The sequence below is a fragment of the Zalophus californianus genome, chromosome 13 (assembly GCF_009762305.2).
Source record: "Zalophus californianus isolate mZalCal1 chromosome 13, mZalCal1.pri.v2, whole genome shotgun sequence".
NCBI classification, from domain to species: domain Eukaryota; kingdom Metazoa; phylum Chordata; class Mammalia; order Carnivora; family Otariidae; genus Zalophus; species Zalophus californianus.
Window position 1 is genome coordinate 25,717,787 of NC_045607.1, and position 26,283 is coordinate 25,744,069.

The 26,283-nt window shown below is 42.6% G+C and overlaps 1 protein-coding gene across 9 annotated transcripts in view; it reads right to left on the reverse strand.

The window, feature by feature from the left end:
• Window positions 1–1,656: 1,656 nt before the first annotated feature.
• ZNF462 (zinc finger protein 462) overlaps window positions 1,657–26,283 on the reverse strand; it is a 134,164-nt gene continuing 109,537 nt past the window's right edge. For 7 of the 9 annotated variants that reach the window (XM_027614913.2, XM_027614916.2, XM_027614917.2 and 4 more), the window contains exons 10-13: window positions 22,192–22,415; window positions 7,938–8,070; window positions 3,487–3,610; window positions 1,657–2,346 (exon numbers count right to left, since the gene is read on the reverse strand). In XM_027614913.2, the coding sequence (XP_027470714.1) occupies window positions 2,139–2,346; window positions 3,487–3,610; window positions 7,938–8,070; window positions 22,192–22,415 (689 nt within the window). In that variant the 3' untranslated portion in view covers window positions 1,657–2,138. Of the gene's footprint in view, window positions 2,347–2,960; window positions 3,107–3,486; window positions 3,611–7,937; window positions 8,071–22,191; window positions 22,416–26,283 lie in introns of all 9 variants that reach the window. The other 2 variants (XR_003523608.2, XM_027614919.2) reach the window with 2 other exon arrangements.

The following is a 26,283-nucleotide window of genomic DNA, read 5'->3' on the forward strand; positions in this document are numbered from 1 at the left end:
ATGTTATTTGAAAAATAAAGTAGTGATAAAAGCATGTCACAATTATTTTCTTTTTTTCCTTTTTCTTTTTTTTCTTTTTGTTTTTTTTTGTTTTTTTTTTTTTGTTTTTTTTTGGTAACCATTACAAACACCCAATCCAGGTATGCAACTGTTTAATACATTTGAAATGAGGCCAATTAAAAACAAATATGGACACAAAATGTTATCTTTGTCTAGATCACACTTTCCCCATTTTCTGGTTTCCACATGATGGCCCCCATCCCTAAAAAAAAAAAAAAATTAAATTAAAACAAACTCCCTACAAATAAAATTTCTTAACAGCAAGAAAATAAAAGAAGAACATGCTTTTCAAGTAAGCACTTATTCCACAAATGCACTATCTTTCCATGGATTTTATTTGAAGCTGTGTGGGACACTGTCATCTCAGCAATTCCCTGTCCCTTTCTTCCCTCCCCCTCCCGCAACCCTTCCAAGTAAAAAACAAAACAAAACAAAACATGAAAACCAAAGGACTCACACACACGCACACAAGCACACACGCATCCAAGCGCACATGCACACAGGCTTCTCTATAACCTAGGCTTCAAGGAAAGTTCTACTTTTTTGGAATGAAACCCTTTGTTCACAATCAGAACATATTATAAATGTAGACTTAGATTTAGTCTAAGCTGCTCCCTCCTGAAAAAGCTAATATGGGGAAACAGAGCAGCTGGTAGCTAGAGTTTAAAAAAAAAAAAAAAAAGTAGTTCTCCAGGCTCCTTGTAGGATATAAGTATTTCTTGTCCACTCTCACCAAAGGGATGGGATTCTAGCACATCCCCTTGTCCCTCAAAATAAATGAAAAACCCTCCCCAAATACAATGCAAACAAAAACAGAACACACATTTTGAAATCACACACAAAAGCCAGCCCATCCTAACAAATTAATTTGTGTGAGACGGATAACGTGTTAATTTGACGAGCAACAAAAGGGTGAAGAGGACTTCCTCGTCTGGCCCACAAGCTGCATAGCTGTGCCAAAAAGTTTGGTTCTTTAGTTAAATTAAGAAAAAAAAAGTTAACTTCTTTGTTATTTCCATGTTTAAAATAAAAACATTCCTATTCACAAAAAAACTCAATCTCCCTTGCCCCCCAAAGTAAAATAATAACACGCACACAAAAAACAATTTATGTGAAAACTGAATTGTGCTGTGTTTGTAACACTCAAATTGATAGAAAATAAACATGGCAAACAAAAATCCACAGTCACCGTAAAATTAGCTCACATGAATCTACCAAATTCTAAATTATAGTTGAACGCTAATAAACAGCTTACCTGGAATAAAGGATGACAATTCACAAACAGTTATCTAATAATTAAAGTCTGTTTCTTTTTTTTGTTTTGTTTTTTACTAAAATAATTAAAAAAATCACAGTATTTTAAGAAATAAAACCCACGTGGGGATTTTAAGCACAATTTGTGTTCCTTTCTTTAAAACTCTTTTTTTTTTTCTCCATTCACCGTCTTGCCCAGCAGTTCTCTCTACATTTAACCACGACGACGACAGGTAGTACTGACAAATGCAGAGAATTCCCTTGGTTAAGTTTGAGGTACTAGGAAACAGGTGACTGTTTTATGCAAAGCAGTTTTTTGTTTTCTGGTTTTTTTTTTTTTTTTTGTGGTTTTTGTTTGTTTGTTTTTTCCCAAAGCGGCTGCAGTTAGGTCTTGAAAAAGCTTAAGGTATTAAAACTAGAAAAACGCACCAAAAGATGTGCGTCAAAAAGTTGTTCCCCTAAGAGAAGTCTTCTACTGTCATGGAGCTTCTGTTTCTGCATCCTGTCCAAAGACCGCCACGGAGCACACCGTGCGCACGGGAGGTGCTTCCATATTCCAAAACAAATGACGCTTCCATGATGAAGATCCGGAAGGAAAGGTGTAGTGATGGAAAAGGAGCCACATATTCCAACCATTTAAATAACTTTAATTTACATACTCACTCACACAGGTACCAGTGCTTTGAAAATAGATTGTTCAGTCCTAAAAAGCAGCTTTGTTCTGTCTTCTTTTCTGTCCCCCCCCCCCCTTCTCAGCCCAAGCTGGCCCTCCCACTTTCTCATCACGGTTCAAGTACGGTTTGATTAAGAATTTCACCAAACGCTTATTCATTTTTGGCCTCTGCATTCTCCAGGAGAGATTTGTCAGCAGCTACTACACAGATGGCTACTGTTTCATTCTTTAGGGAAAAGTCTATCCCGATTGCCTCGTCATCTTCCTTTTCCTCTATAGAGGGCATCTTAATACTGTCCTCCACACTCTCTTTCAGGTGGATTTCTTCTCTGCTCACCTGCTTGGTGTCATTCAATGCCCTGGAAAAACATTGATGGGAGAGATGGGTGAGTATGCATTTTTTTCTAATTAAGCCAAAAAGTGTCCTTATTTCCCTGATCCTAAAAAGACCTTGGGGTTTCCTTTGCATAAATGCCACGAATGTAGGACTAAATTGCCAGTGATTTATCCTTGCTACATGTTATGCTTAGGTCATGTCTTTCTGGCATCTTATTGAAGATGTGAATCTACAAAAGTATCCATTATTATATCCCTCATCTACTGGGTCAGTCATAAGTCACAAGTGGTAGTAGCAAGAACTGTCTTTTGCTCAAGCTCATCCATGGAACCCACAAGCTGGGAGATTGGCCATATTTAATAAGACTAAAAAGAGGAACTCGGGTAAGATTTAATGAACAGGTCCAGAAAAAAATCAGAGAAACAAAGAGCAAAAACCTGAAGATGGAACCCATGTCTCGGGAAGCTTAGTTAATCTTCTCTGAAGTTTAGATGTTTGGGGTTTCTGGGCCATTTTCTACCCGAGGACCAACTCCTAGGTTCTCTCTGTGTCTCATGGGCTAAGAGTGCCTTGTCTAGGGGACGATTTTATGTTCAAGGATTTTTTTAAGTGTTTTATGGGTATGCTCCCACCTACCTGGGAGGCAGGCAGAAGCTGGCTCTGTCCCCGAGGCAGAGCATTGAAGGCACCAAGAGGTGCGAGGGCATGTTCAAGGCCACTCAGGGAATGAGTCATCACAGAGGCAGGAACAGAAGCCAGATCTTTTGACCCCGGTCCACGCTCTATCAGAGAATGTCACGCTAATGAAAGCTGAAGGGACACTGGCTGGAGAATAGCACTAAACTTCCACATGAGGGCTTGGGTGGGATTTGTCATTCGTAAAGATGATTTTTCCTCATTTGACTTGTGTATGGGTGACCATTTAAAAAAACAACAGAAAAGAACAAAACCTAGTTCCAGACAACTGCCTCTCCTCCCATGCCCAGAAGTGTGACACAGAGGGAGGGGTCTATGGATTGTCAGGGGAACCAAAAAACCCCCCCCCCAAAAAAAAAAAAAAACCCCACAAACAACAACAACAATGAAAAAACAAAAAGAAACTGCTCTCCCTGCCACTTCTCACTTCTCTGGGAAAGTGATGGCTTGGGATGGCTCAACTTACATGCCGTGTCTCAGCACGTGCCTTTCCCACTCAGAGCCCTGTGAAAACGCCCTTCCACAAAATTCACATGGAAAACGCTTCTCGGTGTTAATAGCAGCGCCACGGTCGGAAAATCTCATCAGATCTGTGAGGAGAAAGCAGAAGTGTTACCTGTGTGCTGTGTGAGGAGGCAGAAGAGGTTAGTCCACATTCATCAGGAAACCTCCTCTCCTACCTTCACTTGTAAAACCATCTGTGAAGGCAATTTCCAGATTCCTTACTCTTTTTCCTACCGGCTTCTCACCTAAGGGTGTTTCTTGGCTAGTTCTCAAGAACCGCTCCTGGTTCCCAGGCCCCCAGCCTTCCCATGCCTCCTCATGGCCCCAGCTGCTCCCATCACAAATAATCTGGGGCTTTCTGGCCTGAAGAACCCCTTCTGTCCATTCCAACAGTGTCTCAGCAGGTTCATCTACCACATCTCTTTCTTCTGGGATGCTCTGTCTGTGCCTCCCGGGTTAGCACCTATTCACTTTCTATCCTACACAGGTTTATCTTTGCTCACTAAAAAGAACGTAGAGGCACTGGACCAGGTTCCGCATAGCAGACCTCAGAGTTTTGGCTGGTTCCAAGTAAGGCCGGGGGCTCACAACTTGTGCTCACCTGTCACGGATGTCATAATCAACACCTCACAGGGTGGCTACGAGCCCTGAATGAGATCTGCAAGCAAAGAACCTAGCGTGAACGAGAATCCTGGATGACAGGGAGGCTGGTATGTGAAAGCATGTCCTCAGCTGGTGAGGGACCCTGGCCGGCTGACTGGTATCTACTCCTCAATTGGTGGTATTCATGAATGTGGGGATATAGACGTTTCTGGACAGGCCTGTTGTAAACATCAAATATTGACTGTCGTTTTGTTTTCTCCATGGCGCTGGGCACATGCTAGGGGTCTGATAAATGCGGACTGGCCAGCTATTTGTTCACAGACCACTCCTCCTGGCAAACTCAAAGAGGAGAGCTCACATGGCCTTTGTGTTCTCCTGAGTCCCAAGCCCATATGTCTTTCATTATACCACAGAGGGCCCATCTTCCCTTGGGGAATAACAGCAGGACTGAGACAGGCCTGTGGCCACGCTGCAAAATGAGGGCAGTAGACAGGGAAATGTCTATCATCTCTACATATCTGATCACTCTATGCCTGTACATACAAGATGGTACAGGAGGATGTCTCCTGGTTGAAATACTCCATCTAATAAAATCCTCAGGATGATGTTAACAGGATAGGTGTCTCTGTGCTGCCTTAATCTTTAGCACAAAAAGCTATGTGAATAGGGCCAGTTTTAACAAAAGATGAAACATTTTCTCACAAATTAAGAAGATCACCACACAAGCCATTAAAAATAATTGCACAGACTATCTTCCTTGATTCTTTTCATTGGAAATGAGACAGCACCATCTGCTCTGCGCATTAATTCCTTAGCAGGGATTATCTTGGGCAAGAAATCAACAGAATGCCTTCCTGACTCCTCCCAACTGCATAATGAGAGGGGGTGGGGAGGATTCTGCTTGGGTTAATTTTGATTTCTTCATGCCTGGCTTCTTCTCTTTCAAATTCCCTCCGAGCTGCCTAGGCAGGACCTGCAGTGTGGCGGCGGTCAGTCTTCTCTCCAGTTCCCATGTTGGAAAGGGCACGGAGAGTGGGGGAGCTACAAGGACGTGAGCTCCCCGAACTGAGTGTGCCTGATGAAAGTCTACAATGCCAACAAGGGGCATGCTCCTGGCACATTTGCTCCTTTACCCTTAGGAAACATGAAACCAGTCATCTATTCTTTCCAATGGCTCGTGCTGTTTCATCCTCAAAGGAGGAGGCTAGTCATTACCTGTCACACATCAAATCGCTCTCCATCAGCCCTGAGAGCTGTACTAAAGCCACCTCCCGCGCTACTCCTAGAAGACAGACCGTCTGGCAAAAACACCCCGAGGCTATTGTGTGCCATTTCTTCTTGTTGGCAAGAATATACCTAGATGGTGGAAAATTGATTCAAAGGAGATGAGACAAAGGAGGCTGTTCTTTCAAGAATGGCAAGGGGGATGGGGGGGTAGGCTTGGAAAGCCCATTAGCATCACTAGAAGTTACTCACATAGATCCCCGACCCTCAGAGAGAGGAATACAGGCTCCTTCACCCCAAGACTTTTTTTTTCCCCCATGTGGTTAGGGCTCACGAATGTGGATACTACACTTCCCGGTGAGAAGCGATCAGACCCCATGAAATTCTTTCCAATCAAACGGAACTGGTCTGATGCCCCAGTGCCCAAGCGAAGGGGATAGCCAAGCCAGGCAAGCAAGGGAATTTGCCTGGTGCCCCCCATCCCTAACTGCCATCTATTTTTCTAATTTGCGATGCTTTCATTTTGGAGGAATCACAGAGGAGGGGAGGACTAAAAGGGGTTCTTGCCTCTGCCATGCTTATAACCTCTAAAATCATATGTGCTCAGCTTCAGAGATTAAAAAAAGTCATAGCATCCAACGAGGAATAATTTATTTCCTGGAGAGGAACAGCAGGGCACAGAGCATCATGAAGCAAAAGGAGCCTCTGTACCCTCTGTCAAAAGCATCCTCTTCCAGAGAACTCTGGTAACAGTGCACAGACGTTAAAGAATTCATCACTAAGAACATATCTGTGAAATGTTAAAAAAAAAATTGGGAACCATGCTTCCTTAGATCATAGCCATTTTCCTTGCAAGAAATGGATCACTATGGCCTCTCCTAATAAAAGCTGTAACTTTACGAGGGCAATCAACCTAGATGGTAGGATGTGTTCTTTGTCCATTCGCTTTTCAGGTTGATCACGGGCATGGGGGCTTTGAAGAGTTGGCAGTCCCTGCTGTTTTCTTCACTAGGGATCAAGGGGCCCAACTGGCCCCTCATGTTGCAAACCTGTGGTCTCCTGCTATGGTGTCATGGTGGGAATGGAATGGAAGTGGGGCAGGTGAGGAAAAAGAACAGGGAGAAGCTTCAAGGGAAATGGCCACCAAATAGGCTTTCATAGGCCTGTAGATGGAGCAAGGAGGAAAAGCAAAGATATTCTGCAGAAGCGCACCTCAGAGTGAAGCCCAAAGGGGATTCAGGGTTAGGTTCCCTTCGATGAAGAACATTCCACTGACAAAGGGTTGGGGAAAGGGGATGTAGTACAAAGAGATTTTGCCTTTGGAGCCAGAAGACCTAAATTCAGTCTCCAAGGTATGATGTTTTTTTCTTTCCTTTGAATGAGCTCTTAAATTTTCTGGGCCTTTATTTCTCCATTTGTAAAATGATAATAATACCATGTACATTGCAGGGTTATCATTTATGTGGTGGTTACTATGTTCCGGGAATTGGGCTGGTGTCTCGTACATGATCTCATTCAAGCTTTCCACAACTCTAAGAGGTAGGTGATATTATTATTGTTATAGATGATGAATGCACATGGGGTAAAATACTTTACCCAAAGTCACAGCTACTTTAGTAGCATAACTGGGAGCCAAATCCAGGCAGGCCGACTGCAGAACCCTTTACATTATAGAAGATTGAAGAAAAAAGGGTTATATAAAACCCACCAACACTGGATCTGGCACATAAGGAAGCTCAATGCTAGTAACTAACATCATTCTTCTCATATCTATAATGTTTATTTTTCATGTTTGTTATCCATGTGCTTTTGATGAATCTACAATAACTAACCTAACAGATCCCAAACCCATATTCTTATGCACCCGTCCTGGGATTTCCACAATGTTCTATGTTGAACAATACAGAACACCAATTCTAGATCATATAAATATATGTCTGCAGCTAAATATACTTCTGAAAAACTTTATTTTGAAAGTAATTATAGACTCAGAGGAAATTGGAAAAATAGTACAAAAATCCCATGAAAACTTTCCGTGTAAACACACGGCTGAATGAAAACTGTTGGCCTCTTTCTCCCTCTTCACAGAGCAAAAAGAGCAGCGATGGGGTTTAGAAAAGGGCCAGGCAGAGGGACTTCTGGAAAAGCTCAGGGCTCAAGTCCTTTGCAGCCCACCCCTCCTCACACAGCCTCAATTTTACCCCAGCAGCAGCAATATTACTTAAGTGCTCAATGGGAAGTTCATTCACATTCCCCCATAGCTTTAGTGTCCTCTGTCTGCCTGTCCTTACTGTGAAGTTTCCCTAGACACCAGTTTTCCTTATTAAAAACAAATCACCCCCATATACTTTTTAACAAACATATAGCTATAGTTAGAAAATGTCTGTTTTCCTTGGAGTTCCTATAGCTGGTAATAGTTTATGAAGACATGGCCCCTGACATGTTTCTTAAGTCAGTCTGTTCTGCTACTTAACTAAGAAGGATCATTCCTTCTGTTCCTCCTCCAACAACCTTCTGCCTCCCTTCTGTCTCACCATGGACGTGCTAGATGCCATCTGGGCCTCCGAGGGCAGGGCTGGGACTAACCTCTGTCATCAGCCTTGCTGTTCATTTCTTCTTCCTTGTCGTCGTCCTCACTGCTGGAGCTCTCCATCTTTTCCTTCATCTGTTCCAGCTGATCCAAGTTAACCCGTCCAACCAGCTCAAAATTACGGCTCACCTGAAAAAGGTCCAAACAAATAACAGAATCATGAACCACAGACAAAACAGGGCTCTCCCTGGGGGAGAGATCTTTCCACCATCATTGTCCCTTGACCATGTTTTTGGAACCAGGATCAAACAACACCAGTGCCTAAGAGGCTCTTTTCCTCCCTTGGACTGTTCCAGAGGTGGATTTGTCCTTTACCCCTACGTTCCAATGTTCTTAAAGGAACATTGGACCTTCCTTACCAAATGCAGTAAAAAAGAGGCACTCCAGTCGGCAGGAAATCAAGGTATCACAAAGGCTGGGGTATAGAGTAGGTGTCCAATAATGCTTTTTCAGTTGAATTCAAAGGTATAACTTTTGTAAACTACCCAAGTTTCAAATACCTCTGGAGGTGAAGAGGTTCTGTAAGTATCCTGAAAACTAGTGCGAGAGTCACAACCTTCTCCATGATCTTATCAACCTGGAGGGTTGTGGGCTGCCCCAGTTTAGGCCAGATGACAACTATCTGACTCCTGACTCCATAAATGGAAGACAATACTGTTACTGTATTAGTGTTTCTGAAGCTGACCATAACCTATTGATTTAGGCTGGGATTACCTGAGAAAAATCTAGAGTAACTCCTAAAAGTCCTCTAAGTGTTAACTACGGCTTATTTTTATTTATGTAAAACATGGTTAGAATAATGTGGGAATCCACACTTTCTTCCAAATAATGTCCAAGGGAAATAAAAATCCACACCAGGAAAACTTTATAATGATGCTATGTTTAGGGGTCTCACATTGGCAGTAGCACAAAATTCACCTTCTTGACTAATCTATTTTCCGAACCTCTCCATTTGTGCATAGAATTATTAGGAATGACAGGTTAGCATGGACTTAAGCCAACAAAATGTCTCAAACCAATCAATGGGGATGGGCTTATTCCTCTGTGGAATGTGCTGTGCTCCCCCTGTTGGGGGTCAGGAAAGAGACCCACAAAGATGAATGAGACCCAGTCCTGGCCTCCAGAAGCTCACAGTTGAGTTGAAGAGGGAAAGCAGACATCATTAATTCGATTCCAAGGTAGATTTCCATAGCTGCTACAGTAGAGATAGAGCATATTGAGGGCACAGGAGAGGAAAGGGAGAATTTACAAGATAATCCCAAAATACTCTGGGACCAGACTGGAACAAAGATTTGCTGAGCACCACCAATTCCATATGCCTGGCAGATGGGAACATCCTCATCAACTGTGACAAATGGGAGAGAAAGAGACTCAGAGTACCAGGGCCAAGAGACAGTCCTGTGAAAAGACTTAATATTGCCCCAACAACATCCTGTAGAAGGTAGGCAGCATTTAAAAGGAGGAGGAAAACTCAGGATAAGAGCTCTTTTAAAATGAGAGAAACAATGGTTGATCTAACTATAATAATGCAATCCATGGAATCTGTTAACACTTGACTCTGAAAACAAGTCAAAAGGAGGGAGGAGAGATGTTTTTGTCGATCTCAATGCTAAGCGTTCAGGGAAGGCAAGATCTTATGTTGGTCATTTGTAAAATTAAAATAAAAAATTAATTGACTAAGGTGCATAGGAGGAAGAGTCAAGTTCAGAAACTTTCTTTCTCATTCCTCCCTCCTAAGAGTTCACAGTAACAATCTTCAAAGAGCTTTTGCTCGTAGCACCTTATCTGGATTTCTCTACTATGCCTCACTCCTACAGACCCATACTGACTTTTCTTTATTTGTTTTTATGACATGAAAGCAAAAAGAGAGAGCACAAGGAGCATGGGCTTTGAAGTCTGACAGATCTGAATTCAAGTTCAGAGTTTGCCATTAACCACGCGATTGTGGGTAAGTTGCTCAACATCCACCCTCCATGCCCCGTTCGTAAAAGGGGGTCAGCGTGCTACCTGAAACACAATAGTTCCCCAAAATGTAGTTTCCTTCTCCTTTCTGGGAATGTGGCCTTTTCCAATTTTGGCTTTTGGAAACGCTTATAACAAGCATCGTAAATGCATATTTATGAAGTTATGTTTAGCCACAAAGTCTACATTTTAACCAAATAGCATTTATGACAAATATTTGAATAAAAGTTTTCTGGGCTGCCAGTTTTTCAGGAAAACGAGGCAAGGTTCCAATTTACCTAACTTTGAAATATGCACAGAGTAACACATCCTTAAGTGACCAATACGTAGAAGGAAGCCTTTTCTGACCACCTCCCTCCACTTCCCATCTCTGCCGGGGCCACAGCAGATGTGCGTAAGAGGCGTGAGGGGTGGCCCCTGCCAGGAAATGAAAATAACAAAACCAAGAAAGATCAAAAAGAATCCTCAAACGCCTTTAGTCAGTATGTATTCATTCATTTGTTCGCTTATTCGTTCATCCCTTCTTTGCTTCCACAAGGACACCCCCACCCCACCCCCGGTCCCATGGGAGGTACCGGAGCCCCTGCTTCTCAAGGAACTCATGGTGACAGAAGGAGATCTGTCACAAAACCAAATGTTATTTTTTTCTTTTTCTCCTTCTGGGTTTTTTTATTGAGGCCTGTATTTGCCCATTTTCCCATCACCACCATCCCTTCATTGGGAAACATTTTGGATTCTGCACAATTTTAAAAGAGTACATGACATTTCCACGTTATGACGTTCATCCTGGGCTAACCCAGGATTTATCTGTCCTGAAGATTTCTAAAATCTTTGTTAGGTAATTAAAAGATTTAAAAGTAAAAACTAAAAATCTTGTTATCTAATTAGAAGATTTAATTTTTTTATTTTAATTTTTATTTATGTGACAGAGACAGCTAAAGAGGGAACACAAGCAGGGGGAGTGGGAGAGGGAGAAGCAGCCTTCCTGCTGAGTGGGGGCCTGATGCGGGACTCGATCTCAGGACCCTGGGATTATGACCTGAGCCGAAGGAAGACGCTTAATGACTGAGCCACCCAGGCGCCCTTAATTATAAGATTTTAAAATAAAAACCCTTTATAGTGTTGGGTTCTTACTACAGATCCCCAAATCAGCCATCCAATAGTAATCTTAATACAAAAGAAGACTTTTTGCTGCATTTATTTATTTTTAAAAGATTTATTAGAGAGAGCTGATGCACAAAAGTGAGCGCAGGGAGGAGTGGAGGGAGAGAGAAACTTTAGCAGACTCCTTGCTGAGCCCCGATGTGGGGCTTGATCTCACGACCCTGAGACCATTACCTGAGCTGAAAATGGGAGTCAGACGCTGAACCGACTGAGCCACCCAGGGGGCGCCCTCCTTGTGGCATTAAAAAAATTTTTTTTTGAACTATTTGGAATTTTAACTATTTCTCAAAGATAGTAGGACTTTATCATATTCATTTTTTAAAAAAATAAGTGATTTTAAAATTTGAGGTATAGTTAACAAAGAATGTTACATTAGTTTTGGGCATACCACATAGTGACTGGTTTCTACATTAAGCTCTGCTCACCACCAGTGTAGCCACTGCCAATCACTATACATCACCATCACAGTACCAGTGGCTGTATTCCCCATGCAGTTCCTCTCCTCCTTGTGACTGACCCACTCCATGATGGGAAGCCTGTATCTCCCTCTCCCCTTCACCCACTGTGTCCACCCCCCACCATCCTTCCTCCCTGGCAACCATCAGTTTGTTCTCTATATTTATGGGTCTGTTTCTGCTTGTTGTTTGTTTGTTCGTCTGTTTTTTAGATTCCCATATAAGTGAAATCATTTGGTGCTTGTCTTTCTCTGTCTTATTTCACTTAGTGTCGTACCCTCTAGGTCCCCCTCGCTGCATTGTGGAGCCACCACCTCTGACCTGGAGTAAGGCAAGCCTCCCTCCCCTTCCCTCCTTGCTGCTTTCCCAGCATGCCTTCTTGCCCCTTCTTGCCTCTATTCTCTAGTGTGGTCTTTGAGTAAAAATAAATATGTAAATCTACTCATGTCAGTCAGTTTCTGCTTGCCCTGAGGATAAAATCTGAATTTCTCACTGTCATTAGAAGTGGCCAGCTATCTTCTTACCTTGCCCACCTTCTCCAGCCCACTGCTACCACCCCAAAAGGACGGATGTTCCCAGGATACACTGTGCTCTTGACTTTGGGTCTTTCTCTGCACGTGCCACTTTCTCTGTCTGAAGTTCCACTGCCTGCTTCAGGCAGTGACTCCTGCCTTCCAGCCCCGCCTCCGTGTCGCTCACTACACCTGGGGGACCTTCCCTAAACTCCTCGGTGGTTAGTTATCCTTACTCTATGCTTCCAGGCGCTCTCCCTTCCCCTTTTATAACTCCTCCCACTCAGTGGTTAATTGTCTATGGACTGCCACCCCCATTGAACTGCAGGCTCCATGGGGACAGACAGACACTCTGTGCATCTTGTTCGCAGCTGGCTCCACGGCCAGTGCTGAGTCTCCATTAGTCGGTGCTGTGCTCACCTGCATGCCTCCCTTTTAGCTTAATATAGCCTCCTTTCCGATACAGGTCACAAAGAATAACTGGAAAGCGAAAAGAAGGTTCAAGTCCGCCTACCTATACATACAACTATCAACAAGGTATTGTATTTCTGTAATCCTGTTCTCTAGGCATAGATTATTTAATTGCTGTAATCATACTAAAACACAAGTGGGTTTCCTGCTTTTTTAATGCCCGGCACAGTAAAAATATCATTCTCTTTATAAATACTATTTTTAATCACTATATATGTATCTTATCAAGTAAATGATATGATATTATAGTTTACCTGACTCCTCCCGTATGAGTTTACCTTTGGCTATTCCTGGCTTTTCACTATTAAAAATGCAACAATAAATCTTACTGTATGTAAATTATATAGTTTCTTTCATGTTTAGCTTTAATTTTATAGGCTAAATTTCCAGATGCGAAATTATGAGTTCAAAGTCAAAGGCCACAGACTTTTATTCAAGTTCCAGTTGATGTCTAGGTTGGCTTCCCAAGTGATCATACCAGTAAGTTACTTTCTGGACCTGCAGATTGGTGAGTATCTGGGTGCAGAGGACATATTGAGGGAAATTCATTCCTTTCTCTGGAGATACACAGAAATGTATTACCTTGTTTCCCAAAAGGCCCACAAGAGGAGAAACAGCAAGGCTAAGAGTTTGAGATTTAGAACCTGGCTCCTCGCAGCCTTTGGAAGGCAAAAGTAACCATACATGTGTTTGAAGGTTGGACTGTTCAAATACATAATCCCTCAGACTATAAAACTATATATAGACCCTCATATCTTGTGAAAGTTATTTGTGATTGCCCGCAAATCCAAAGTCCCCTGTGAAGGCCACTCGCCCCTAAGAATGTGAGATGAAGTGCCAACAACCAGCAAGAGGCTTTCCCTGTTAACACTGGAGAGCTGATGCTGTAAACCCTTCCGTGCTCATGCTTGATATTCAAGCTCCACAACTCTGTTTGTCTTTTTGCTTGTTGGTTTTTAACCATTCAGCAAAATGAATGAATTTCCCTAGCATATGAACGAATTTCCATACTTGAGGCTTATTCTATGGGGAGAAGCATTCCGTGATTTACAAACACTACCAAGTTGAACATGCATTTTTCTACTACGGCGGCAAACCCAGTCTTACAGGAAAGACTGGTGTGAACTTGCTGGCTAATGAAAGCAGGAAATCGGACACCCCTGTCCTCAGATTACTTAGCACACACTAAATAGGGGAGACTGTGATCAAGAAGAATCCCTCCAGGTTTCCAGAGCTCCCCCTGCTTCTCACTTAACATCTGTAACTTCAAAAGGAACATGCCGTCAGGCTGCGCACATCACCTAATATTGCCTGTTCATGTTAAAAAGAAAGGCCAGAGTGAACATTTTTATTTCCAGAAAAAGTGACACTAGAGAACACGGAAAAACTGCCTCTTACATCAGAAATGCCCATCTCAGGCCCACACCGAGGATGTGTAGCCCTGCAAAGATTTTAAAGGCCTTATAGCACGGGTGGGCAAACTCTCTGCAGAGGGCCAGAGAAGCAAGTATTCTGGGCTTTCTGGACCATCTAGTTTCCATCACAGCTACTCACCTGCTGCTGTAGCTTGAAAGTGGCCACAGACAGTACAGAAATGGATGAGCAGGGCTGTGCCCCAAGACAAATCATGTGTCACGAATTAGCTCTCTTTTTTTTCAACGATTTAAAAATGTCAACTGGTGGGCCACAGAAAAACAGGCAGGGCACCAGATTTGGTCTATGGACCAGAGTTCGCCAACCTCTGACTTACACTATCAGATGGTCTACCCAGTGATCTTTGCCTATCTTTGAAAGTCAGAATGGGAATGAAATCAGGAGGAGAAAGCAAAGCATTGTTTCTACGATTCCTTAAGGAAGATGGTCAAAGGTGCAGGTAAAAATCTTGATTTCTCGGATCAGAACATTCCGATCAGAGCTCCTGTAAAAGTTTCTAGAAGGGATATTCAGCTAAGTATATTAAAGTTCTATGGGAGATAAGCCGTGACACCGTATATGCTGTGCATCGTGCTGCCCTCCTATTTCATAGGTACTTTTATCAAGCACTTAACATGCTGGCTTGTGGTTCTTTATTTAAGCTTGTGTCCCCTCCTTATAAACTCTTCTAAGGCAGCACCTATTTCCTATTTAGCTTTATATGCTCAGTGTAGAGTATGCGATTGGTCATCTCATTGACACCCAATAAATGTTTGAATTTACTGGTAACATAAAAACCATGGGAGATTATACAGTATAAAGAACTTCATAATGTCATACCCAATGACAAAAATTTGCTTGCTAGTAAGAATAAGACTGGACATTTTCTAAAAGATTTTGTTTCCGTTCTTACCAAATATCTATCATGTACTAAAAATTAATCCAGTCATTTTCACATGGATCACTTAACCTTTATGACCACTAGGAGAGATAACTGTGTTACCGTCCATATTTGTAGATGAGGAAAGCAATGCAAAAGAAGCTAAGTGATAAAGCCAGGATTAGAACTCACACCTTCAGACAAGGCTCCAGCTTTCCCCATTATTATGCAAATCACCTGCAGAAATGCAAAATTACGTACAAAATATGTAAAAATTACCTGAACACAAGAAGGTGGCAGAAAAAAGTACTGTGACTATAATGTTGCAAAATTTGATGGAATAGAGGAGAAGAATTTTTTGAGAATTTTTTTTCAAAATAAAAACCTTTCTAAGAACAAGAATAAAGGCTGGAAAAGTACCCAGGAGGGTATAGAGCACAGAGGTCAAGAAGAATATCTACTTTCTTTTGTAATCACTGAGTCAGAAGCAGAAAACATGCTTCTGCTAGACCTAACTTAGCAGAAGCCCAGACAAAAACCAAGTCATTTTGAGCATTTCAGGATAACTGCAGTCACAAGTACTCAAAAAAGCCCAGTGAAAGGCATCATTAAGAAAGTCAAAGAACTCTGTTGCTGGCCAACTGAGCTGTTAAATCTCTTGAACTTGAAATCCAGAGGCAAAGATGTGGATGGTGCTGCCACATCTTCTTATATGAACAGAATACTTAAAATTTCCCATTTGAACAGTGATTTCATACGTTGATTTATTTAGCAAACAGCTACTGGATACTTTACTGTATGCAGGGTACTGTGACTAGATTTTGGGAGAAAAGACCTAAAAACAACACGGTTTCCATTTTAAGTACGTTGCATCCAATGGCAAGACAGAGACTTGTTTTAAGAGTTAAGTGGAAGTTGAGGCAGGATGAAATAAGTGCCTTCACAGAGAAAGAACAGTCCTATGGAAGCTTGGAAGCAGGAGCAGGTCACTTTGGAGAGTTTAGTGGACAACTGCAAAAGTTATAGGCAAAGAACGTCTTCAAATGTCTACTTGAAAAATACCATGCGAGGCTCGGCCAGGCACATCCCTCTGAAAGATGGTCAGACTTCTTGCTCCTCTACTTCTGATGTCCAAACTCCATGAAAGGAACAGGGCCTGTGGTTGACAAATCAAGAAGCAAGACTACTATAAGGGAAAGCAGAGCTGAAGTGATGTAATCTTCAGGAGAAACCTCCGGCTTGCAGCAATCCTCAGAGTCGATCAAGATAAAGCTGCTGGCACTCTGGTTCAAAATTAAACACAATCCCAAAAAATGTGGCCAGAGGTGTATTTTATGATTTGGAATCGAGGGAAGGTTCTTCTTTTGTTTTATTTCTTCTCGTTTCCTTTGCCGGACACAAATATTCTATGTGGCTCTTCTGCCACTATGGATTTCACTGGTCTGGAAAACTGAACAATTTTACTGGCATAACTAAAATGTTGGTGCTGCCTCCGGAGCTTAATGTTCTGCTGCTTCCCCCAAACTGGCAAAAAGTAAGAGTAAGAGATACGAGTTCCTTAAAGTTCGGCCGCCTGAGGCTCCATTTGTATAAAAAATTAAAAACATTTCAAAGTAAATTCAATTAGTGAATGTGTATTGCCTGAATAGACTATCCTTCTAAATTTAATATAGTGAACATGACAATTTTATGAGCAAACCAAGTTAGAGATAATATATTTTTATATTCCCTAAACTAGCAAAGAGACTTCAGAACCATAAAGAACACTAACAAGGTACCACATATACTTAAAAACTTTAAAAAATGTTTTTTAAATGTGAGAAGTGCAACGTTTTTTTTTCTTCATGACTTTAAGGTTCTTAAAAATGTTGTCCCCCTTCACCTTTCACCAGCATTACTAATAAATGGTGCTACTGACATAGGACTTCATTGTGTGTGTGTGTGTGTGTGTGTGTGTGTGTGTGTGTGAAAGAGAGGGTTGGAGGGAGGGAAGGAATGAAGGAGGGACTGAAAGCATAGAGCAGTCTGTCTTTAGAAGACCTAGTAAGACTGAAAAAAACGGAACTGAAGGATGAAAAATAAAATTTTAAATAGCCTGTACTATTTACTTTAGTTCCAAGAGATTGCAAGTGAGTCTTTGGTCACTGGTGCAAAGATAAAGGTCTAGGAAGACAAGATGCTGTGTGTCATGTACAAAATGAGAGATGCTGTCATCCCTCTTCTACTTCACCTGGGCTTCTGAGGATAAACATGGCAGCATGCATCCAGTGCAGTTGGGAGTCTGGTTCTTAACTAGAAGGGTATACTTGACTTCAAGGATCCTTCCTGCTGGACCAGGATTCCATCCAGTCCATGAATGATAGTGTGACAACTTGATAGAGGTGTTCCTGAGGTCTCTGGGCTTTGCAGGCAGAATTCAGAAGCCCAGCTTTGGATATATATAAAATCATTTGATGTTATAGATATCCTATATTGTCTCTTAGTTTCTTCTGTAGCTTCTCTCCACCACACAAAATCACTTCACGCTATTAGTGGAAGAATATAATGAGCAATGCACGCAACACATAGTCTTACTAGGGGGAAAACAGTAAACCTTAATTTAAAATCAATGGCTAAGTCTATTGCACTTTATTTTTGGCAGTTTACACAATAATCTGGATCTCCAGCATCTTATAGATCAATCTGTTCCCAGGATCAAGTTTATAAAAAAGAAAGAGCCTGCAGGAAATTTATTGAAGGTCTACTATATGGGTCAGGTCCTGGGAAACTTGAATCTTTCTTTTAGGTATGAGGTATAATTTACTCACCATAGACGTCATCGGTTTTAAATAAATAGTTCAGGGAGTTTTAGTAAATGTATGCATTTGTGCAACCCTCACCACAATCTCGTTTACAAATTCTCTTACTTTGAGAAGTTCCCTCATAACCTCTGCAATCCATCTCCCACCTCCAACCTGCTTTGTCTCCATAGTTTTGCCTTTTCTAGAAATTTCATGTAAATGGAATCATATAATAGTGATCTTTCGTGTCTAGCTCCTGTCTAGTTAACATGATGTTCTTGAGATTTATCCACGTTGTTCCATGTATCCATAGACTCATTTCTTTTTATTGATAGGTAGTATCCCATAGTATGGATATAGCACATTTTGTTTATCCATCCACTTTATGTGAGAGTAAACTTGCTGGATCAGATGGTAAGTGTATGTTTAACTTTTAAAGAAATTGCCAAAGTGCTCCCCAGTGAATATGCCATTTTACATTCCAACCAGCGCTGTATGAGATTTCCAGTTTCTCCATATCCCTGCCAACACTTTGGCACTATCAGTCTTCTTGATTTTAGCCGTTCTCGCGGGTGGGTAGTGCTATCTTACTGTTGTTTTTTTTTTTGCATTTCCCTAATGATGAATCTTACCGAGACTCTTTTCATGTGATCATTTGCCATTTGTGTATCCTCACAGGTAAAGTGTCTATTCACATTTTTTTCCTCATTCGTAATTGAATTATCGTCTTACTATAGAGTTGTAAAAGTTCTTTGTATATTTTGGTTAAAAACCTTTGCTAGATAATTACTTTGCAAATATATGCTTCCAATCTGTTGCTTGCCTTTTTGTTTTCTTAATAGTGTCTCCGAAGAGCAAAAATTTGTTTGATGACATCTAATTTACTCATTTTTCTTCTTTTAATGTCCATAGCTTTTGTTTCTTATTTAAGAAAATTTCTCCTAACCCAAGGGAGATTTTCTACTCTTTTTCCAGAAGTTTTATGGTTTCAGTTCGTAGAATGAGGTTAATGATCCATTTTGATTTAATTTTTGTGTTAGGAGTGAATTAAGGGTCAACGATCATTATTTTGTATGTGGATATCCAATTGTTCAAGCACTATTTGTGGAAGAACTATCCTTTCCTTATTACTTTGGTACCTTTGGGGAAAAAAAAAAAAAAAATCAACTGACCACCTAGATGAGGGTTGATTTCTGGAGTTTTTCTTCTGCATCACCGATCCATGCATCTATCCTTCTGCCAATACCACACGCTCTGGAATACGGTGGCTTTAAGGGAGGTTTTGAAATCAGGAAGGGTGAAGTCCTCTAATTTTGTTCTTTTTCCATGCTGTTTAGGCTATTCTAGATCCTCTGCATTTATATGTTAGGATCAGTTTGTCAACTTTAAAAAAAAAATTTTTTTTTTGATAGAGATTCCGTTGGATCTGTAGATCGATTTGGGGAGAATTGCCAATAGTGGGTCCTCTCATCCAGGAATACAGTATATATTCCATTAACTTAGTTCTTTTATTTCTCTCAACAACATTTTGTAATTTTTAGTTTACAGCTTTCACAGTTCCTATGTTAAATTTATCCTTATTTTATTCTTTTTGATGTTACCGTCAGCTTTCCATTTCTAGTATGTAGACATGGAATTGATTTTTTGCATATTGACCTTATATCCTGTAACTTTGCTATACTCACTAATATCCTCGCAGCTTTTTTTTTTTTGTATAGATTACTTAGGATTTTCTATGTACAAAGGTAACCTTGTCTGTGAATGCAAGTGGTCTCATTCCTTCCTTCCAATTCTTACGCCTTTAATTTCTTATTCTTGCCTTATGGTTCTTGACATTTTTTTAAAAAGGTTTTATTTATCTGAGAGGCAAAGAGCAGGACTGGGGGGAGCGGCAGAGGGAGAGGGAGAAGCAGGCTCCCCACTGAGCAGGGAGCATGACACGGGGTTCAATCCCAGGACCTTGAGATCATGACCTGAACCGAAAGCAGAGACTTAACGGACTGAGCCACCCAGGTGCCCAGGTCCTTGACTTTTATTTCGATTATTAGCAAACTTTGCTTTAGCTCATTGTACATTGACACTCTTATACCACTTTCATAAATGCTGAAATCGCCCCAATGAATGACGGTTTTTAACCAGTGTATATCATTGCCTACCAGTCAAAACTTCCATTTCAGCAGCACTGCTATCCTTGTTTATAAAATAGTGTTTGGGGGCGCCTTGGGTGGCTCAGTCGGTTAAGCATCTGCCTTCAGCTCAGGTCGTGATCCCAGGGTCCTGGGATCGAGCCCCACGATGGCCCCCTGCTCAGCGGGAAGCCTGCTTCTCCCTCTCCCTCTGCCCCTCAGCCCCACTCGTGTTCGCTCTCTCTCGTAAATAAATAAAATCTTTTGAAAAATAAAAGTGTTTGGATAGTTATTTTAAAAATTCGAAATACATTTTGTACTCATCATTTAGAAATGAAGAAATACTGCTGCCGTCAGTAATAAGCACAAGTCTCATAAACTTAACAACACTTGAAATGACAGGAAAATCACTATGCAGGCTGGAAGTGGCAATTCTTTAGCCTCAATTAGGTGCTCACTGGACTTATTAAGCTGGTCAACCACGAGAAAGAGTAAAATTAAAGAACATAACATGGCATAGTGAAAACAGAACATCAAAGACCGTATCTAGGATGCAAGGTATAATTAGTGATTTTTAAATATATCTTAGTTCTTTGGGAACCCAACTACCTTTCTGATGGGTACAACAGCTCAATTCGTAAGTAGACTGAGGAACACACCAGGTCATATCAAAGTGTGGGATATACCAGGACTTTGTTTAATCTCACACAACTTCTGAGAAAGATAAAATGATTCCCATTTAGAAACCAGAAAATAGATACAGAAACTTAAGTAACTTGCTAAAGTTGTATAGTAAGCAGTGGAGAGAAGATTCAAACTCAGGTGTTTGGTTCCAGAAGCTCTAAATTGAGGCCCTCTCTTCTGGAGCAACCCACTGGCCTGACGGGTATCCTGAAGCCCCAACCTTCCATGCCTGCTCGGGAAGCCCCCAGTTCCACACATGTATGGTTCTAACCTTCTCACCAGTGACCCACAGCAACTGTGTAACAACGGGAGAATTTATCTTCCTGGTTTGCTCGCTCCCAAAATACCAGCCCAAAGGCTTGAACACTATAATAGAAAGACGTGAGGTGGGTGCATAAGTAAGATCCATGTGCATTAACTGTAGAAAGCTTGGTTTGAAATGTATGAGTGATTACCCTTTGAGTTTGGGGGCAGAGATGCCCAGGAAGTTTGACTAAGAAAGGCTATGAAAGTTTTTCAGTGAGGTGAACTCAGGCTTTTCTTTTCTGCTTTCATTTTTGGGCAGACACATTAGAAAATGAATGCATTCCCAAGCAGAAAAGTGACCACAAAACCACTTCACTGTGGATGGGTGATAGAGCTCAGCCTTCTCTCTCTCTCTGTCTCTCTCTCTCTCTCTCCACCCCGAAGAAAAGTTCTAACCCTTTGGCACAGATGATTCGGACTAAAGTCTTGATAACTTGGGGTTTGGCAAGGCCAGAAAAGAGGAGGATACAGAGCAAAGAAAAAGGAAACTATCTCATTGTGCCTTAAGTAAACACTCCCTCGATATTTTGGGGTTAATTAGAAAACATTTCAATGGGCTTCTTTTTCAAGAAACAAATACAAATTGTAGTTCCTCTGCACTCTGGGCAATCCACAAAACCAGAAACAAGCACCTCAATTCCCCCATGTGCCAAATAAGCCCTGTGAAGCTGCCCTATAGGATTCTGCCTTCTGATCAGCAGAACTTTGGAAGAGAAGTTTTTTTCACAAACCCTTGATTTTAGGTCCGGTACTGATCTGTTCTTTATCAATCCTCCTCCCTAAACAAAACATGTCTTGTACAGCCCTTATAGTGTTTAGACACAAATAGCAAGGCTTTGGAAAATCTCTGTAGTTAGCAAGAATACTGCAAACGACCTACATGGTTGAGGGACAAGGTGGCTGGCCATCAGGACAGGGACCAGCCACTTCGGGCCCTCAGCCTGCTGCCTACTTCCATAAATAAAGGGTCGCAGACATAGCCATGCCCGTTCATTTGTCTTGTCTGTAGCTGCTTTCTTGCTAGAAGGGGCGGAGTTGAGTGGTTACCATGAGGCCATCTGGCCTGCAAAGCCTAAAACATTAACTCTCTGGTTCTTTACAGAACAAGTTAGTCAATTCCTGTGACGATACGTTTAAAATAACATGGAAAAATATTCCTCTTAGGATGTTAAAAAAATTTTTTTTAAAGGGTGACACACTAGTTCACATGTGGTATTGCCAGACTTACATAAAACAAGGGAAAATGGGCAGAGAAGAGATAACAAAGGCTAAGCAGGTGGACATGGGTGGCAGCATGAGGGGGATTTTCCTTATCCCCATCTCTGTGCTCCAGTTTTTCTAAAATGACCTCCCCTTTCTTTCATCACAGAAAAAATCGGAAGCGCCCGTGCAACATTTAGCCCGCGTGCCTGCCTCGCCCACCCTGAGCTCTGGCTCCCCGCCAGGCCCGCCCCCACAGGGCTGCCGAGGGTCGCGGGCAGGAAGACGGGCAGGTACCTTATGCTCGTCCCGAAGGTGGCTGTCCAGTTCCTCCGTGTGCTTGGCTTCGTAATAGCAGAGCTGGCATTTGTAAGGTTTTAGTTCATTGTGCTTTTCTATGTGCTGCTGGAGGCTCTCGTCACTGGAGCAGGTGAAGGTACACTTATCGCAGCGGAAAACTACTCCCTGCAAGTATTTGGACAGTTTGGAACGGCACACTTCGATGGGGACAACTCGCTCTTCTGTGGAAACAAATTGAATTGGAAAGATGGAAATTTTTACTGATGGTCCGCACGTGTTCTCTTTGGAATACAGGAAGAAACTCAGCCGGTTTTGCTACCTCTCAGGGGCCTGTGTCCATGAACTCACATGCACGCTGTCCCGCCCTCCATTCCCCAAAGGGCATCTTCCTTGGGCCCAGGTAAGTGTTCGTAAGACCACCAGCCCTTGGTGCACTTAATCCCCAGAGTGATCTTTACAACGAGGTGGGCAGGCTGAAAGGTGCTCGCTCATTCCTGAATGGAGGCGGCCACGGTTTACCCACAGTAATGATAACTGACTATTAGCACCTCCCACTTGCTCACTAGGTGCTAGTTGGGCTGGACCTAGAAGATGTCCGTAAGTAGAAAGGGACCAGACAGTTCCTAAGCACCTGTGTGCCCCGACAGTGCACCTTCCCGGCAACCCTCTTAGGCTGAAGGTATTCCTGTTTTTACAAATCAGTAAAGCAAGGAACGGGGTTCTTAAGAACTTTCCCAAAGCTCACAGACGTTGTAATTGGCCCAGCTGCGATCTGCATCCCTGCCCTGCTGCAAAGCAAACCCTTTATGTCCCACTGCTGCCAGTTGCACTCCTGTTTCCCCTTCCGAGATGTTCTCAAGGAGACGGTTTTCCTTTTCCTGAAACCAAGGGAATCTCTTATAACAAATCTGAAAGCAAACGACCTGTATGTTTTCATTCACTAAAACTCCAGCTCTAACTAGGAGAAGCTCACAAATGAAATGGCTGCGGGCAACATTCAGGGGGGTGGGGGGAGAGATGGGGGGTGGCGTGGGAGATAGGGAGGATTTGTGCCTTTTCAGACAATCTGTAATCTGATTGTCACAAGGGAAAAAAATAAAAGAGAGGATTTGGGTGCTTTTCCCATTAACATACCAAATGCTGTAGGGCTGGAAATGCGTGTGCTTGTTTATTTTGCACTCTCTCACCCTTGTGTTTAACTGCTCAAATTAAATTTCACACCAGTCTGCCCAGAGTATCGGCGCACGCGCCAGATATCCATAACTGGGATAAAATTAAAATCTGTGCTATTTATGCAAGGATCAAATATAGCGTGTGTTTTCATGCTGTGTCTGGATTTCAGAAGACTCTGGAAGTTTACAAATGGACGCACACAACATATACTTATATTATTTAGAAACAGCAATGTATTATTAAGTCAAGAAAGCGTGATTTATTCTCAGAGTCACTGAGTAGCACCGTTTCCAGACATCAGTGTTTTGTGCACTGATGTGGCTCTCCCTGCGAGCCCTCCCTTTGTTGTTGGCTGGGGCTGGCCCCTGGAGAATTCTCCCCACCCAAAGCCATGCTGTAGCCTCAGCCACCACGTTCTCACCGCAGGGCAGTCCCTGCCGAGGGAGTCCTTGAATACAGCGATTAACTGGCCCGCAAGAAGCTGACCCGAGGGAGCATGGAAGGTGATGTCTGCTACGTACTTCCCGGAGCTCTAATGCATATGTTATTTTCCCTATACAAAGAGTCAGTCACTTATTTAGAAATATAAATATTTTTAAACCAAAGTAGAGCAGACAGCTAAGAAACACATGATTATAATGTAATCCACACATTTTCTTAGAATAGCAAACGTTTAACAGTCTTCTAACCATTCAGTTCTATGGTTTGGTGTAATCGGAGGAAAAAAATGCTTTGGCATAAGCCAGCCGGAGCCTTAAGAAAGCCCATGCTACGATGTTCGACTCCTCCAGCCTGGGGTTTCTCAGCAGTAGCTCTATTTACATTCTGAGACCAGATAAGGCTTGACTCTGGGGGCTGTACTATGCACTGTAGGATGTTTACGAGGATCCCTGGCCTCTATCGACCATCTGCCATGGCACCCCTCTTCCCCAGGGGTGACAACCACAAATGCCTCCAGACAAATGCACCCTGACTCTGGCTGATAACCACTACTCTACACCAAGTGCCGAGCATTACCCCCACAGCCATTCCGGGTAGGACACGCGTGCAAGCCGGCACCCACGGCACAAGACAGGGGTGCAGGCTGAACCCCTGGGACCAGCCCCATGCTTTAGGAGCTCACGGGCTTTGCTGACATGAACTTTTCTGGCACCTTCCCTGAGACTGCACCCCTCCTTTGCTCTGTGTTGGCTCCCGCTTTGGATTGTGTCGTTTCTGTCTCGTGCATGCTCTGTCTCTGGCCTGTGCTGTGCGCTCTGGTTCTGCTGACCTCCGTGGAGATGGACCACAGCTGGTCTAACAGTCCCTGGAACGATGTCTCCAACACCTTGGAGACAGCCATGCAAGCAGCCCGCTGTCTTCGCTTCTCCCCGTAAAGAATCGCTTCTTTCAGACTGGGTTTTTTTTTTTTTTTTTTTAATAGGCCTCCCTTTCAATTCCTCTACCACCTTGGTTAGTTTTCTTTGCAGTTTCCCATTTCACTATGTGTGTCTAAATGAATTTTACACAAAGTCAGGAGCACTCAAAATACTCTGGAGTTTAAATAGTAATAATTCATGGAAATGACCATGGCGATTTGCCTGGAGCTCACTGTTTCAAGCACTGTTAGGCATTCTACCCTCACGGTTAACTTTTTATTCTCGAAACACTCTGCAAAGTCAGTTTTATTACCTTTAGTTTACTGGTGTGGAAGCTGAGGACTGGCCTGTTGGACTCCTTCCTCAAAGTCACGCCTCTGGTTCAGAACAAAGTTGTGACCTGGGAGCACAGGTCCCCTGCCTGACCTGTGCCAGGGCCCTCCTCCTTCACCCCCGAAAAGAACTCTCTTGGAACATCCGATCTGCACGCTCTTTCTTTATAAGCCTTTGATTCCTAGTCGTTTAAGAGTACCAAAGAGTACCAAAGCTACGGGAGTGTCTAAGGCAACCATTTCTCTCTGACTTCTTTCGAGTATTTTCTCAATCAGGTCTAAGAGGTAATTTCCTGCTTACTTACTCACTCTGAAACGTCAGACTTCCCATTTCCAAACGAAGACATCACCAACATTCCCAGTCTCTGGGCTATGTGGATTTTGACTAAGATCTTCATTTTAGGGGAAAAAAAGTTAATTTTTCTCCTTTCTAAACACATGGCTAACACGACCAAGATAAAAAACAAGACAGACTTGGAAAGGTGGGCAAATCACTGACAAGGGTTTTCTGAATGAGGTTATTCATTATTGAGGCAAGTCAAGGACATAAAGTTAGAGACTGGAATGTTTCCAGGTATGGATGGAGCCCTGTCTTGGCTACAGAAGCCCGGGGCTCAGGACTTTTTTTCTTTACGGAGGCAGCGACAACTGTGGGTCTTTCTTGACTTCACACCTCTCAAAATTACCTTGGGTAAGAAATCAAGGCTTGAATCACACTCATTGTGACTCAGCTTCCAGAGCTGGCTGCAAAAATATTATGACTTCACCAGTTTGACTACAAGATAGATTGTGTCTCTCATCTCTTCCTACTCAAAAGCCGCTTGGTGCTGCAGCTGGACGTGAAACCCAGGAGGAATGCCCTGCGGAACCTGTGGGAACTGAGGTGCAAGAGAGCCTAGAAGGGTGTGCTGTCAAACTCCCGTGGTGCTCAGTGGAAAAATCTGCTGAACTGCAACTACCAGGAGGGCGGAGGGTCACTTCTGCTCAAAACAGAGAAAAACCACATCACTGTGGAGTCCAGAGTTACCAAGTAAAAATTCTTCCTGAAAGGCAGACCACAACACACTTGGGTTTCCTCCCCGCAACGTGCCAAGTCTGAACGAAGCAGGGAGAGGTCTGGAAGTCATTCACGCCAACAAACTCCGTATGCAAATGATCCTGCTCCAGGCCTGAGACCCTCTTTGGGCCAAACCAAAGCCCCACCCGTTACTCTCGGCCAAATGAGT